The 17903-nt window shown below is 35.2% G+C and overlaps 1 protein-coding gene across 1 annotated transcript in view; it reads left to right on the plus strand.

The window, feature by feature from the left end:
* The window catches only part of KCNH8 (potassium voltage-gated channel subfamily H member 8), a 325816-nt gene that overhangs the window by 252121 nt on the left and 55792 nt on the right, over positions 1-17903 (plus strand). The window contains exons 9-11 of the mRNA XM_075212321.1: positions 396-595; positions 6600-6849; positions 14519-14733. Of these exons, the coding sequence (XP_075068422.1) occupies positions 396-595; positions 6600-6849; positions 14519-14733 (665 nt within the window). The remainder of the gene's footprint in view (positions 1-395; positions 596-6599; positions 6850-14518; positions 14734-17903) is intronic.

The raw sequence follows: 17903 nt of genomic DNA on the forward strand, positions 1-17903 counted from the left end.
GAGTGACTTATTAATATTTAAGATTTAACCTCGTGTATCTAACTCCCATTGTCCCATAGATTGTAAGCTTGCGAAAAAGGCTGTCTTACCTCTTTGTCTGTATTACTTAGTATTTTTAATTACTGTGATTGACCTCAATTGTAAAGCGCTATGAAATTTGCTGGCGCTATATAAATAAATGATATTGATGATGATGAAGAACAACATTTATATTACGGTCAGGGAGTGGCACAACACTAGAGTGTACGGTCACACATAAAGTTGTCTTTTAAATATAAACCAGTTATATTTTGTAAATTAAAAAAAATGCAAACCACAATTTTAATCCCCATTAACTTGCAATAATTATTATGTGTAACACGTTTTTGTTGTGTTTTGCTTTTTCTCTTTTATAGCTTTAATGCATGCCTTGGTGTTTGGTAACGTGACTGCTATAATCCAACGAATGTACTCCAGATGGTCCCTTTATCATACAAGAACCAAGGATCTAAAGGATTTTATACGGGTGCATCACCTGCCACAACAACTAAAACAAAGAATGCTGGAATATTTCCAAACCAACTGGTCTGTCAATAATGGGATAGATTCTCATGAGGTAATGTGCATTGACATTTTTTGATGTTGTAATATGCAAATATTGCTTCATTTGCTTTTAATATACTGACAAGGTTTAACACAGAAACAGAAATCTTAAAATTTTTAAACATTTCAAGAAATAATCATTTATATGATATGAGTGGATCTACCTAGCACAGGTAACATGATTGTACCTATCATTTTATCTTTAAATATTGTCTATGTTAGATGGCCAAACGTTTTCTTGTTGCTGAATTCCACTGTTTAAATAAGCCATCCTACTCTATGTTAATGTGGATTGTTCATAACCGAAAAAGCTTGAGCATGGCCAACTAGATGTGTATACCGAATTCAAGTAAAATAAGGCTAACTCTAAAGTTATTTCATTGACTCTCTAGTAAACGCTACTGTTGTTTTGATACTTCCCCTTTCACAACTGCAGCTTATGTATGTAAACAGAGGGAGAACTAAGTATACAAATAGCATGAGTACATGAATAGTGGTGGATCTATCTATTTAAAATGAGGGTGTTTATGAATGAGCAATACAAACAGGTCTTATTTAATGCTGGGTGCACAGTGGAGCATTTTCGTCCAACAATTGGGCAAGTCAGCCGACATACAACCATTTGGTCGGAAGTCGGGTTAGTGTGTATATTGACATGATGGTTGAAAGTCGTTCGAAAGTGTCTATTGTTGGCTCAATTGGTTGGTCGTACTGTTTAATATTTTCCGACCAATCCACCTAACGATCATGTAGTGTGTATAAGTATCCGATCGATCCACGAGCAACTGGCGATAATTCCTCAAGCTGCGACTCCTTTGGGGCGTGTGTATGTTAATTTCTGGATCCTGTACCAGTCCCACGTGGTGCGGTGTTTGCAGGTCACTCATTTGTCCAACAAGATCTATTCTCTCCTTCTTTCCCTTTGGGTCTGTACTTGCAGTCTTCTTGCCACAGCGAGCAGAAAAAGAGCAGTTGCTTGTTGTTCCTCAACAGTATCCATATTAGTAAAAAAAAAAAATTTTATGTGCGTTTGCGAACGAACGTACACTGTACACATGCCAACGAATATATGAAGAAAACGTGTTACCTTAGCTTTTTTATGAGGTTTGGGGTGGTTACTATTGAACATGCTCTGCCTTTTAGTTAAATTTTTGGGGGATATTGTTACATGGACCTCATAATTCGTTTCAGTGTGTACAAAATTCTAATCTTCGCTCACAACAATATGGTCGCTGCCCGGACGGTCGGTCTTTCGTTAATCGTCTAAAGCGTGACTAGTGTGTATGCATTAATCGTCTGAGCGATCGGACCTTCGGTCAAAGGTAAAGTCATTGCAGATAACACGTGGCTTGGAAAATTCTTCAATTTGTACCTAGCCTTACTTAGTACAGAACTGCAAATAGAGAGGTAACAGCTTCACAACTTCAAACAATCAGATTAACCACATCTTGTTATCTTTTTCTGGGTAATGAATGCTAGGTGGTGATTGAATATAGATAACACTTTTAACATTTTAACAGATTGGAGAAACACAGTGGTTAAAACCAATGCATGGAATTCAGTTGTCTCGCTCTGGTTAATAAACACCTGATACACAACACTACACAATGACATAAAAGAGACTACACTAAACATTAATAGCACTGCTTTGCTTTTTATATAACATGTCCTTCTAATAAGTCAACAACAAATAATCAGTGAAAAAAATGATATATAACTGATAAATATATTAGTTATGCTAATGAAGTTAAGATGACAGAGAGAACGGGGAGTAAGCAAATCAGCAAGAAAAACAATAATTACTATTGGTTACCAAGGTAATGGTCAATATTTACATTACATGCAAAATATCTGTTGAGCTTACCATTACAGCAGTCATGAGGTGGCTTACTTTAATGGGGTTGTTCACCTTAGGATATCCTTAACGGCATGTAACACATGCTCCTGGCATAACCACTTGGAACCCTTAGCAGCAGGACAACAAATGATGCTTAAACCAATTGTAAAGATCCTAAAGACTGGAATGGGAAAGATTGAATGTAATAGCTTACTAAATCACTACGGTTCCTGTCCAGTCATGTCTCAAGTCACTTCATTACAGTCCCAGCAGTTTTATTCAACTGCTCAGTTTTCTGTTCAGATCTGATAGCTCTTTGCTAGCTGTCAAACAATAATGATTATGTTCCTGTGAGGTACAGTACTGAAGTGCTACATTGATGGGGTGGGGGTGCTATCTAAAAATACAAAACATGCAGAAGCATGTAAAAACATCCTAATGTATGTGTCCATAACCATTAGCATACATGTAACTGTGTGTGTTTGCATTATAGCATATTATTTGGATGTACTTAGCTTCATTTTACTGTATAGCTCATTCATTCCAATGGCCTATTCATTTCAGTGGAGTTGTGCGATACATGTGGAAACTTCATTGAAATTACTATGGCTACTGATGTCAATAGGGTTTCCCAGCACTGCTAATATGTTCAATTATTGTCTGTTAATCTAGAGAATTTCCTGGAATCCCGCAGTGTCAGCAAATTACATAGCTGCTAACATGGGAAGCTTATTTTTTCTGAGCTGCTAACGGGAGCCCGAGTCTATTCATTTAAGAGTCATTTAGGGGGGCTCCTAGCAGAGCAGTGCGTGTTGACATTTTTGGGGAGGGAATATTTTCTGTGGATCACAAATTGAAGATTTTCCTGTGGATTACAAGAAGACCACACAGGAATACAAATTAAAACCATTTCCCATGGATAACAAAAAGATTCCTCGGATTACTAATAAGAATAGTTGCTGTGGATTGCAAGAAAAATTTACATGGATTGCAAGTTTTTTTCATGTGGATTGATAAATTAAGAATCCCATTAGGCAATTAATTAAAAACATTTCCTGTAGATTACAAGAAGAATTGATTTGGATTAAGAATTCACCTTCTACCACATTATACCAACATGATCCTTCTTTTAAATTATTGTTTATTTCTTTCACTTTACTTATAACTAAATTTGAATTACTATATATATATATATATATATATATATATATATATATATATATACACAGTGGTTAACATGGGCTGGTTTTTATGGTGGATGTGACGTGGATGTGATGCTGCCACATCTCCAACTGCTTTCATTGTAACTATCAAATTTCATTCATTCATTCATTCATTCAGAGAGAGAGAGAGGGAAACTGCGCTTAAGCTCACACCAAAAATTTATAATAGGAATCGGTAATACTGTCACCAGCATTAAAGATTGTGTGAGGCATAATAATTTTGTGAATAAAGGGCTCCTTTTTTACTCCATGTAATTTCCACTATTCCAAATTAAAATATGGATAAAAATATCTTTCCTCTGGTTTTCAAATAAGATAATTCAGGTGTAGACTGTGTTGCTCTTCATTAGCAATAACAGCAATAAAATTATTAAAAAATCAGTTCATAATAATCATGCAAATACTAATTGCCCATTTAAATAAATTAACTAAAGGCTGTTAAATGATCACAGTGTGAAATATGCATGCTTAAATATTTACTTTAACAGCAGGGGATGCTGCCTTGACAAAATAAATCAGTACTGTATTATAGTAGATAATATGTACACAAATAGTTGCTTTTTCCAAATAAGACATTTATTTCAGAGTGGATAAATAAGTTTTTGTCTTATCTTTGTATAAGCAAACTTGACGACTATATAGTGTGATAAAAGAATGTAACACATTTATAATATGAGATCATGAGAGAATATGTATATGCAACTGCTATTCTGCTCTCATGCAAATTACTTTATATTTTATAATAGTTGTCAGTGCTAGCTCTCAATACATTTATTGAGAGCTTATTATTACAAAATATTGCTTGAACAGATTGGTCTGTGTTCTATCTGTAAATATGTTGGAGCCCTGGAATCACCACCAAAAGTTATTGGACAACCTAAGGGGTATCACTCATTGAATATAAAGCTGGTCACTTCTGATCTCAAACTAGCAGCTCTCTGTATTATACAGTATCAGAACCTTATACAGGCTGGTAATTTAGCCTTAAGGGCGTAAGATATAGTATACATTAAACATTAGCTTTTAGTAAAAAAGGTAAATTCTGCACATTCATAGCATAAGTAAATTTATTTACATAATTCTCATGCCATGACTTTTCAATAGATATTACAGGGCATGTGTCTACATAAGCAAAACGTGTAGTTGTACAATGCAATAGACCATCCGTTCACTATTATTATTATTATTATTATTATTATTAATATTTATTTATAAGGCGCCACAAGGCATCCGCAGCGCCGTACAGAGACAAACAAAATTACAATACAATGGGAGACAGCACAGTACAGTAAACACAGCAACTCAGTAAGCTCAATGCACAGCTAGAGAGGGCGAAGAAGGGGGAGGGAGGATCCGCAAACGACGGGGCCCAAGAAGGAGGGCGCGGAAGACAGGGAGACCCCCAGGGGGGAGGAGGGAGCGAGAGTGGACGTGGGGTGGAGGACCCTCGAGGAGGAGGGCTAAGTAGCTGGAGAGCAGAGTTAGAAGTGGTGGAAACAGGAGGAGAGATGGCCCTGCTCAGAGGAGCGTACAATCTAAGGGGAGGGGTGGACAGACAGAGAGACGCAGGGGAGAGAGGGAGCACGTGTAGTTAGCAATTCAATGGAATTCACTTTCAAAACATTCTGTCTGTTCAGCCAATATCACGTGTGGTCAAGCTACTTGCTGAAAAATCAGAAAACTAGCTACCCACAGTAACTCACTAGAAAGATATGTGCAACAAAGAGATACATTTGATATTTAAATTAAGAGATGTTCATCATTATTAATCATTATCTATCAATTAAATCTTTAACATTCTGTGAGACAAGCACATAATACGTGTTAGAAGTTTCATTGTGTTCAATAAAACCACAGCTTCATATGTTTTACTAATAATCCAATAGCTTTTGATTACCACCATAGCTTGTACAGTATACCTCAATTCTGAGGATTGATCACAGAAGATGTTTTCTATCATTTCTATTATTTATATTCCCATTGCAGAATAAGGCACACATGTCCTCTTTACTCATTACTGTCCATTTTTATTGATCCATCATCACTAGATTTTTGATGAGTCCTAATCTGAAACGAACTGCATTATTATATGTTGGTCTAAAAAAATATGCTGTGTATCATAATTTAGCATAAGACTCAAACTTACTATTGAGATCAATTTGGGACAATGTTATACAATAGTGTATCTTTCCATAATCTTGGCTATTTTTTTCCTATACAGTGCATTGACTAGATATTTATTCCAATATCAATTAAAATCTCGATATCTACTGATTAGAAAAAAAAAATGTTTGGTAAAGAAGACAAAAAAGGGATTTCCAATGAAACAGGCACACTCCAAATAGATTAATATAGGGCATGAAGGGGTTTAATCTTCTGGTCATGGAAAAACAAGTTTAAAATTGTGTAAAGTTAAATATAATGCATTACAGGGTCATTCATTTTATTGGAAACAAAAGTATGTATTAGTGATTATATGTATTTTTTATTGGGTAACTTTTTTTTATTGCATGCAAGTGTTACTGAATTTTGTATTCTAGAGTGGTTTTGTCAATCTGAAGAGATGTTCTTATGAATACAGAATTAAAATTAAAACTTTTTTTTAATATACAAAAATTCCAATGTTCACATACTTTAAATTGGATTCAGCTTGTTGAGAGCTGCATCTTTTGTACTTACAAATGTTAAGTATTAAATGTATCTTACTATACCCAATAACATTTTTAGTAAGTCAGAATTACATTACCTGTCTTGTCTGCGTTTCCTGGAAATCAATTTCCTATTTCATTACAAGAGTAGCTGCAAGATTATTTATTTTTAAATTATGACACTAGTTAGATCCAAGTTAGAAAAGCTAGATTTGTTACATCTCTAAAAGGTGGAAAGCTTTATATCGTTCAAAGCCTACAAGGAGACATTTGGTGAGCTGCATTAATTTCAACTCTGAATTTATTTAGCTCCTGAAAGAATTTCCAGATGAGCTACGTTCAGATATAACCATGCACTTGAACAAGGAGATTCTACAACTATCCCTTTTTGAGAGCGCTAGCCGTGGTTGCCTCAGGTCTCTGTCTCTGCATATCAAAACATCCTTTTGTGCTCCTGGAGAGTACCTACTTCGGCAGGGAGATGCATTGCAGGCGATTTATTTGGTGTGCTCAGGGTCCATGGAGGTTCTAAAGGATGGCATGGTATTGGCTATACTAGGTATGTACTGTACTTCACACTTATGGTTATTTGGTTACATACAACTTTTTCAATAGGGATATAGCATACAAGAACATTTAAATACTTTATATTGTTAGCAAAGAGCAACTACATGTTATGGTTTTATAGTAGAAAAGAATACACTGGTATGTTTGGGGGGAGTCATCTTTAAGTACCTAGAATCACCAGAAGCCAAGAAATACTGACCTACAGATGCTAGTAAAACTAACAATCCTGCATAAAACTGATATACCTTGCATGACCTTGACACAGTTTAGATCAAACTATATATTTATTTTACAATATAGTTTGTAACTATAGTAGGCCAGGATTAATATATACCATACTTATATGTATATTATATATACAATATCCATTTTTCCAATGTTTGAAATGGCACTTGACAAACAGTAAATGTGGAATGAAGTCCCCATGCTCTATTTTATTATGACTTTTAAATGTCTACTCCAAATTCATCACTGGAAACTTCAAAACAATATATTGTTTTTCGTATGCTTTTTTTCTATTTCCTTTTGTATCCTTATTTTCACTGTTTCATTTTAGTGTATACTAAAACCAGCTAATCATCCTCTAAGGAAACAAGGAATACAGACCAATTTTTTATCAGTTTAGATTTAGATGAGACTCTTTGGTCTGCAGATATTTATACATTTATATAAAAAGTTGCTGCACAGAATACAGTTGATTTGCCCCAGGGTAACCAAGTAGCTGCTGACATTCATTTTTTCCAAACTGTAATATAAATTGGCACCTGACCTGACTTACAGCACATTTGTTCCTGCGCACCAGTTTTCATAGATGTCCAATTACTAATATAAATTGCTAGTTAGATGTACTTACAGAACATTGAATTATAAATATTTCCTGGTATTGACATCATGCTTCCTCAATTCAAAACAAATAAGGTTGCAATGAAGGAGTCTCAGCATTCATTTAAACATTACAATAAGGAGCGCTCACTTTATGCCACTATAGCCAAGAACACTGAATTACTTGCATAAGCTTAAAAGCACATTATTAGTTTGAGAGTACAGTGCCTGTAATGAAGAGCAAAATAGCATGTGCAGTACTTAAATGCAAAGCAATCACTGAGGTTTCCCAAATGACCTATTCATGAGCTAGAGACAAGGTACAATATCATAATGCTGCATAATTTTGTGATGATTGTATGTTCTGCACTGACTTGACAGCTGCTCATTAGCTCTTCAGCTAAGGAACTATGGTTATTTTTAAATGAGTCGTAATCAGTACAATATGGGGATATCTTAACAGTGAAAATTTGAATTAATGTGGATTGGAAAATTGCAAATAATCGCCTTTTATATCATACTATAATTGTACATAGTTTCTGCCTTCTCTCTTAAAAGATACCTAGAGATACTCAAATAGTGTCAAATTCTGAAATATTCAGTAAAAGAAATCCACAGCAGGGCAAGTATTAGAGTTAAGGCAGGCAGCAAGTTGGTGGATGGAACTTCAAAATAATTCATAGTTAATGTTTGTGTGTTTTATGATTCTTATAGAAAATCAGGGAAAAAGAAAATTATAGCCCAAGCATTAGAATGTTTAATTCATTTCAGAATTCCAAAGATGTCTGTATAATATTGATATTGCTCTCCCGATTATGCTGGTGCTATGTAAATAAACAACAATAATATTATCCAGTTATCTTTGACATATAAAGTGTGTATATATACACATAGACAGTGAGTAAATGATCTGATCACTATTTGAACAGCTTAACAATTAAAATAACAATGTTGTCTTTGACATAAGAAATAATCTAATTTATTCTAAAATAAAAAATAAAATCCAAAGGCAAAAATGTAGAAACTAGAGTGAGTTCAACTTGCTAAATTCACTGCTGGAGGTTAATTGACTTAAAGGACTGGGCAATTCATTTCCCATTTAACATGCAGTTTGCAATTTGTTTTTGGTTTTTTTAGCAAAATACAGTATGTAATAGAGGTATCTTAGAAATTGTTTAGCTTTTCTATATTGCTTCCTGATGAAGCTTTTATCATAGCAGTCTGGCAAACTTTTTCTGCCCTTGGTAATATCAACATTGCACTCAGACATAAAAAACTGGGATTAAAGCAATGAAAGACAACATCTAGCTTTCCATTGTTGATGAACCACAAGTACCAGCATACCACAATTATCGACAGCTGTCATTTAATGATAGGCAGGTCATTCTATTTCAACTGCTCAGACAAATTCCTTTATTAAAACAAGAATTTTGCCCTTTATAATTTTAGTGGATGATAGGGATTTGTGTAAGTTATTAAAAAAAATTACCACAGTGATGTGTTAGTGTCATTATGTTATTAAGCCATTTTTGCAAATGCTCGCAGCCTTAAATTCTAATATGTCTTACAAAGAAGCAATCTACCAACTAAATAACTGACAGAGTAGGCTAATTAAACAGTTAATTCCATCCTTAGATAATATATGGATTAAACAGCTTTGCCAAAGAAAGGTGCTCCTTTTCTGTTTTTTTATTGTGACCCCAGAAAGACATTTTGCAGGCCCATATCATAACACCGCCAAGCCCCCTTTTGAAGTGCCCGGATTCGAGAAGTTTGAATCTTGGGGAGATATGCTAAGGCTGAATAGCAATGTCTGGTACAGAAAGTAAGCAATATTGATCCACAGGAGGCTAGAAAGTGGCCTGATGCATTTAAAATAAGAAATTCCGAAAACAAGTGGTTGTTATTGAAGTCCAGCAAAGCCGAATCTCTGGCTAACCTGCTTCACTTCTGCTACAGTTGGACAGCAACACAAAATAATAATAATAATAATAATAATAATAATAATAATAATAATAATAATAATAATTTGAATAATAAAATTACTCCTGCTACAATTGCAGAAACCCCTGTTGCAGAGTTATCCAAGATTGGTATGCCTAACTCCCCCTCCCCCAGTGTGTTGGTAAAGCAATTCATGATTCTACAATTGTTATGGAAATCCAAGTACCATCATGACAACAGCTGGAGAAGCACAAGTCGCCAATGCTTAAGTTAAAGTTAGAAAATAATTAAAATAAATATACCGTACTGACTAATCAACTCAATAACTTGTAAAATAAATATTTTATTATCCCTCATTACTTTTAGGGGGAAAAAGGTAAGGCTCTAGCATGTCCCCCACTTGCAGCAGTGAAGATGATAAGACACTGCCTAGGGCAGGGTAGTATTCATTATTATCCAACCAACTAACAGCACAACTGGCCCCATAACGCACTACAGCCAGACAGAATCCACTGTCTTGCATCTTAAAAAGAGGACATTTTAGTGTTCTCTATTTTAAGTAGCATTAATCTGTACTAGGTAATGTTGCATATTGTATTTATGTTTATACTACATTAGTATTTAGAAAATATGTTAGAAACGAAGCTAAGTTTGCCTATTCAGCACAGTCTGTGTGCATACACTGTATTACTTATTTTACCAGTATGGCACATTGAGTAGTTTCCAACACCTGAAACCAATATTGTATGGTGGCACAGTAGTTAGCATTGCTGCCTCGCAGTACTGGAGCCCAATATTTCAAAATTAACCCGTCTGCTGTCTGCTTGGAGTTTGAATGTTCTCCCAGTGTTTGTGTGGTTTTCCTCCACTTGTTCCGTTTCTAACCTGGAGTGGAAAGTATTTTCCATGTGCTTACATAAGTTTCCTCCAGGTGCTCTGCTTTCTTCCCATGGTCCAAGAACGTACTTGTAGGTTAAATTGGCTTCTACCTAAATTGCCTTTTGCGTATAACTGTGATAGGAAGATGAGATTGTAAGTTCAACTGGGGCATGGACTGATGTGAATGAATAAAGATTTTCTGTATAATAGTGCTTAATATGTTAGTGTTATATGTATAAGGAAAATTAATGTTAATTGTAACACTTATTGGCTTGTCTGGTCTATAAACATTACATGAAATACAATCTAATAGAAGAACTCCATGTATCAGTGTCCCAGTGTTATAGGACCCCCAAAAAAGCAGTTTCTGATACAATGTATTGCATATCTGATAATCAAGAGGCCCCAAAAACAGATTTGGGATCTTGACCAATAGACGTGTGCCTGCTAAAGTTCGGGAAGGTTTCATGTCTAATTATGTCCCTTTCCAGGGGGCTACTACACTTATGGGAACATCGGACATGCAATGGTTTGTACAGTGGCCCTCAGTAATTTGTCATATAAGGTGCAAACTAAATGTCAGAAAAACATATAGGAAAATTCCCCATAGACCTATGTAACATGTATAATGAAGTGAATCAGAATAGTTCCATAAAATCTTTAAAGCATTCCTGTGTCATATATCCTGAAAGGATAGATGTCTTATGATCCCCCCTAGGTGGTATGCTTACTTCAACAGGCAGACGACAATCAACTTCAATCAAGGGTCTTTACGTTCTTTCTTCTCTTGTATCCTTTTTATTCTTATATTGATAAATCAACCACATCTCTATATCATATGTTCAGATGGTCTTCCATCCAAGTATTGACTGGACCCAATCCTGCTTAGCTTCCAAGATCAGTCAAGATTAGGCTTATTCAGGGTAATGTGGCTACCTTCAATCAAGGGTATTTACATTATTTTTTCTCTTGTATCCTCTTTCTTCTTATATTGATAAATCAACCACATCTCTATATCATATATCCAGATAGTATTCCATCTAAGTATTGACTGGACCCAATCCTGCTTAGCTTCCAAGATCAGTCAAGATTAGGCTTATTCAGGGTAATGTGGCTAACTTCAACCAAGGGTTTTTACGTCATTTTTTCTCTTGTATACTCTTTCTTCTTACTCCCAAATATTCATTCAAGGAATAGGAGACAAAAGAGAACAAAGGCCAAATCTAGGCAGATTATCCTTTTGAAAACCTAATGCAAAATATTAAAAACGTTTAAAGCAAAATACATCCCCATACAAGGTACTATTGATAACAGCCAATCTTCCTATCAGAATCTCTCCTTTCAGCCACATATAACAAAAGAATCCAATATTTTCTAGATCTAATCTTGTTTGTATAGTGGCTCCAGTGTATTGGTGATCAGAAGGCAGTTCAATATACACCAAACAATAACCAACGCGTTTTGATCTAAGCATAGACCTTTTTCAAGGTTTGGAATGTGTCTTATATGGACTACTATTTATAGCGATAGTATTCCAATCAAAGTCCTTCAATTAATTATCATAAATATCAAAACAATAATAAAAATAATCAACACTCGAATGCTAATATTCATTGGAGGGATACAGATCTATCTATAAGAATTACATAATTTACAAAAATAAAAACAATCTTCGAATCATACTTATACAATCTTAAAGTGGTTCTCATAGCAACCATTTAAGCTAACTGCTGTGTTTCTTAATTCAAAACAAGCTGGATATTTAATATTTTTTTTACATTAAAAAGCTATATCCTTGATAGCCAGAAGATCCTTTCAAAATATAATAAAGAAGGTAGTTTATTTAGATCTCTATTGCCGGAAACAGTAAATGCTTCATTATCAGAAGTAATGAAAACAACCTGTGTTTTTTTTCCCAACATAGAGAGTAACAGTCGATTTCCTTTTCCCTTCATATACGCTAAGACCAAAAATTAAAATTCAATAATATACAAATTAAACCATGTTTCTAATAAATATGATAACATGGATAAAAAATAACAAATCCATAATCAATCCAACCTTATATTAATTGTTAATAGAAGGTTGGAACGTAAAGACCCTTTGTTGAAGTTGATTGTAATTGGCCTATTGATCTAAGCATAACACCTAGGGGGATCATAACACATCTATCCTTTCAGGATATATGACACGGGAGTGCTTTAAAGATGTTATGGAACTATTATGTATCACTTCATTATATATGTTACATGTGTGTCTATGGGGAATTTTCCTATATGTTTTTCTGACATTTAGTTTGTACCTTGTATGACAATTTACTGAGCTTCATTGTAAAAACCATTGTATGCTCGAATTGATTTAGTAGTTTAGTGGTATTCCATTCAGTTTGTTCAAGGCTGCTGGTGTTGTTGAAGCGCCCTAGATCTGATATGCCCATACAGTATTCAACGAAAGCTTCACACCCCTGATCAATGTGTAAAGCGCTGATTTAATTTGATTACATTTGAAATACTAGACCATAATAAATATAATTTCCTATCATGCCTAATAAGATTAGATAGTAGGAACTGCCTCTAGCACAGAAAACAAGAGAAACAGTGTGGGTCATTTGGTTAATATTAAAATAAGGAAAACACTAGGATAAAAAATTCCAGGGACAAATCTTGTAAATTTAGATATCTGTCACTGAAAGTTAGGGAACATTGACACATTTTGATAGACTAACTCTTTACTAGCTTTTAGTCACTGTGTGCTTTAAAAATAATATATATATATATATATATATATATATATATATATATATATATATTTAATAAAATTGCTGTATGCTGTTTTATTTAGACTTCATATCAAAGACATATCCCCCAATTAAGTTTTAAAACTTGATATTCTACATGTGCCTGTATAACAAAGGTGTCTGACTCATGCTACTGTCACTCATGTCTTGGCTAGTTTCACCCATTTGCTTACCTCCCAACATTTAATGCTTCCAAGGAAAGACACTTTATTAAAATAAATACACTCTTTTTGCTCTCATAGATAAGTCCAAGGTCTTCTGGAGACTCTTGGAAACAAATTATCATTATTCTTTATTTATATAGTGCCAACATATTCCCCAGTGCTGTAGAATAAGAGAACTTTATAAAACCCCTTCTGTCCCTACCCCAGCAGAGCTTACATTCAAATTATCCAGCCATATATACATAGACATGCACACTCCAGAGCTAATCTATTTAGAAATGATGAATTAACCTGCCAATACTGTTTGACTTTAGACTGTGGAAACTGGGAGAAGTCCTACACAGAAACAGGGAGGACATACTGACTAATGCCGATAGCTCCCTTGTCCACAACATAACATGCAATCACCAGTCCCTGTAACGAAAATTATGGGGAGGCTGACCAACAATATATGTCCATCCTCTCCTGAGGCTCCTGCTATGCTTATCGCACGTGCCAGCACATGCTCTGTAAAGTCCTGTTTAATTCTGGGATAGAATGGTAGCTTCTGTAGTGGATGGACTGGCATCGCTGGGCTCCACCAGGCACCATAGGCAAGGCAAACCTTGCACAACAGCTATAGTTTTGCCCTTGTCTCAATCAAAGGTAAGTCCTCAGGGCAGCAGTTCTAAGCACTGTGCAACAAAACTCATTAAACACAGCCTGGCATTACATTTACAAACCATGTAAAGCAATAAAACCTACTAATATAGTATGTTGATGTTAATTTAAATTCAGAAGTCAGCTGAGGTATTTCTCCATACAGATCCCTCCTTGCACCCTGTCTCTCTTTTTGGTCTGATGTTATCATGGACAATGGATTTGGTAGGTATGTATTTGCAAAGTTAATTGTAATGTTAACGCCTGTTTTTATAGCAATATTTACTACTTTAATTACTTTCCCAAAGTGGCCAGAAGATCTACAATTGACTTGCCAAAGAACAACTACAATGCAAATCAAGCCATAATGTTTCAAATGCATAAAATTCTGTTTACATCCAATTTGTTCTTTACAGGTAAAGGAGATTTAATTGGAGCAAATCTATCAATTAAAGATCAAGTAATCAAAACAAATGCAGATGTCAAAGCTCTGACTTACTGTGATCTTCAATGCATTATTCTCAAAGGTCTTTATGAAGTTTTGGACTTTTACCCAGAATATGCACATAAATTTGTAGATGATATACAGCAAGATCTTACATATAATCTTCGAGAGGGCCATGAAAGTGATGTAAGTACATTTATTGGGATAAAGAGGGCCTTTGGTAATTGAAAATATATCAACGTTTTATAATCTATGTCATAATCTGTGTCACAAACTTGTATTTCATTTGAACCCTCTTTCTTGCACTATGTATAACTCTTATTTGAACCTTGTGTCTCTGACTGTCATCATGTGTTCTATAACTTGTGTCCTTTCTTGCCAGTTTCCTTGTTTTCTATCCATCATATGTTCTTTGTTAACTGGTCCTTGTAGCCCATTCCATGTGTGATTCCGGTGTCCTTTACTACCTTGAAGCTGAATGTTCTCCTGTAAGTCATGAGCTGTTTTCTGTTTGCAATCTCAATCTATGGGGTTTATTTATCAAAGGGTGGCAAGCCCAAAACTCAAATTTTTACAGATTTTTTTGGCGTTTCCCTAATGATCAAATCATTCGGACCGGTAAGGACTAAAAAACCCCAGGCCAGTAATGGGGCTTCAAGAGAAGCTTCCCCCAAGTATCTCAGTAGCCCATGGACAGTAATGAAAAAAATGCTATAATATTAAAATAAAGCATTTTTCCTTTTTAATTTAACTATTTTTTCTTCTATATTGTGCCATTTTTTTAATAAGCTTATATTTTTAATGGATATGGAACTGGAAGCCCAAGTCCGGGCTTCCATTTCCAGTTCTTATGCATGAACCAGAAAGCTTGCTCATGAATGCACAGAGGCACCCTTCACTGGCCATAGTTCATCTTATCGCTGCCAGTTAATATAGCCTCTCTCCCGACAACCTTTATTGATAAACTCTGTGATAGTAAATCTTCAAAATTACATAGTAAGTAGACCCTTTTGTTTGTCACTGCAAAACAAAGTGTCTCTATCTGGGATGCATTTGGTCACCAAGCTCCTCACTGGTAATGTGATGGTAGAGGATGGAGGTCTTATGCAATGAACATTCCAAAGCCTCTTTGCTCGTATCACATATCATGTGATTGTGGTTGTCACATTGAGTCAAAACCCTGATGAAAAGTGAAAACTTGAAAATGTGTCTATGTGTCTTCAAAAGACTAATTAAAATATTTTCCCATCCCCGCCTATAGGGACAAATAGAAATAATTAAAAAAAATGGAAGTATAGATGGAATAATTGGTTTTTATCTGCTACTATAAACCCTCTTGTTGTCAACTCTATACACCCACAGAAACACACATATTATATTTACATATAAAATATAATTTTACACTTGTTATTGCAGTTGTTACATTTAGTTTTGAATGCTTAATGTGCCTAAATGCATTTTCTGCTAACATATATTGAAGCTTAACAAAATGAATTTCAGTTTTAAAACTAATTTTTTGGGGAGCAAATGAAAAAGGGAATAGGTAAAATAATGTACTACTCTGGTGTGCGACTTAAATATTTTAAGCAAATTAATTAAACTTGCCAGGGCTAAACTGTTGAGAAATAAAAATCTCATTATTTGTTTTTTCCATGTAAAAATATATCCAAAATATATCCAAAAACATCTTTTTAGTCTTCAGCTCAGAGACACATTTTAGATGTGCCAATCCATAAAGCTTAATGAAGTCTTAAGGGAAAAATGGTGTTGGGTATAATCCATGTATTGTCTGTATAAAGTATCAATGACTGTGACATTTTTAAGAAAGGAATGTAAAAACATTCTCAACACAAATCATTTGTAATAGAAATAGATCACATTCTATCACAGTCAAGAGAGATTTTTTCGGCCTCAATAAACAGAGAGGGCTTAATTTAGAGTTAGGAGCAAAGCAAATAAAGGAGCATATTGACAAAACCATGTTGCATTGCAGGTGGGGCAAAATTAAAATGTTCAGATAGATTTAGAGTTGGGAGGGTGCATGTCCTAGCTCAACTCTAACTTGCAGTGTAAAATGAAGCTATCCAGTATTCCAGCACAATACGCAAAAGATGCCACTATTTCCACCTCATTCAAAAATATAAATAAATTTGCACCCCTTACATTACAACATGGATTTGTCCAGAAGCAAATGTGTTCCTTTTATTTGCTTTGCTCCTAACACTAACTGAGGTCCATAATTAGCTATCTCAGGGTGAAATTTGAGATAAAACAAAACCTGTAATGTATATATTTCTAAACTTTCAGCTTTTTAATTTATTATATTAAACAATTAAACATTATACAGTAATTGCCATATCTGGTTTCAAATCTGTACATTAGGAGTTAATGTCATGGAGTTAATTATGGTCTATATATCACACACACTATACTATGTGGCAGAAAGAAAGCAAAGTTAACTAGAAGAGTTATACAACACAAGATTTACATTTGAATTAAACCGGGAAAGATTTTAACCACTGCCATGTATTAGTGCATTTGTCCCTGCTTATTCCAAAATAAAGTATGCATGTAAGAATATGGAAAACATGTCTAATACACAGACAAGGTACACATATAGATATGGAAAGGGGACAAGCAGACACTTAAATGGAGTGGGCAAGCAGACACCTGTACAGAGTGAATAGGGAGACACCTTCATATGGGACATAACATTTTTTTAAAAAATAAATAGTAACTCTTACCTCCTCCTGGCTGGCTGGTAAGGCTGCGTTCCAGATGCAATGATGTTCAGATGTACCCTGGGCAGCTTTACTGCTGCCCAGGAGCAAACACAGGTTACCTAGAGGAGAGGCTACAAACATTACATTTCAGAACAAAGTAAAAAAAACTTGACATCACTCACCTCTTACATACTGACATGTCCCTCACTGCCCACCAACTTTTCTAACACATGCCCCCAGCCCACTCGTACCCATCAGCTCGTCACACATGCCACCTATATTATACCACCTTTTCTCTCATACCCCCCTGCCCAGTAGCTTTTCTTTTATATGCATCCATGCCCTAGATAGCTTTTTCACACATGTTCGCCAGCATAAGAGCTTTTTTCGCACATGACCCTCTCCCGCTAGTTTCTGTAGACTCCTCTACCCCTCATTATTTGTAGCACTCTCTCTGCACATTTTCTGTGGTCCCCTCTACCCCAAATTTCTCCAGCCCTCTCTCTCCGCATTTTCTGTAGCCCCCTTGCCCGCCATTTTCTCCAGCCCTCTCAATATTTAATGTAGCCCCCACTGCCCCCTATTTGCTTCAGTCCCCTATTTCAACATTTACTGTAGCCTCCTCTCCCCCAT

Source organism: Mixophyes fleayi, chromosome 5, assembly GCF_038048845.1.
Source record: "Mixophyes fleayi isolate aMixFle1 chromosome 5, aMixFle1.hap1, whole genome shotgun sequence".
NCBI classification, from domain to species: Eukaryota; Metazoa; Chordata; class Amphibia; order Anura; family Limnodynastidae; genus Mixophyes; species Mixophyes fleayi.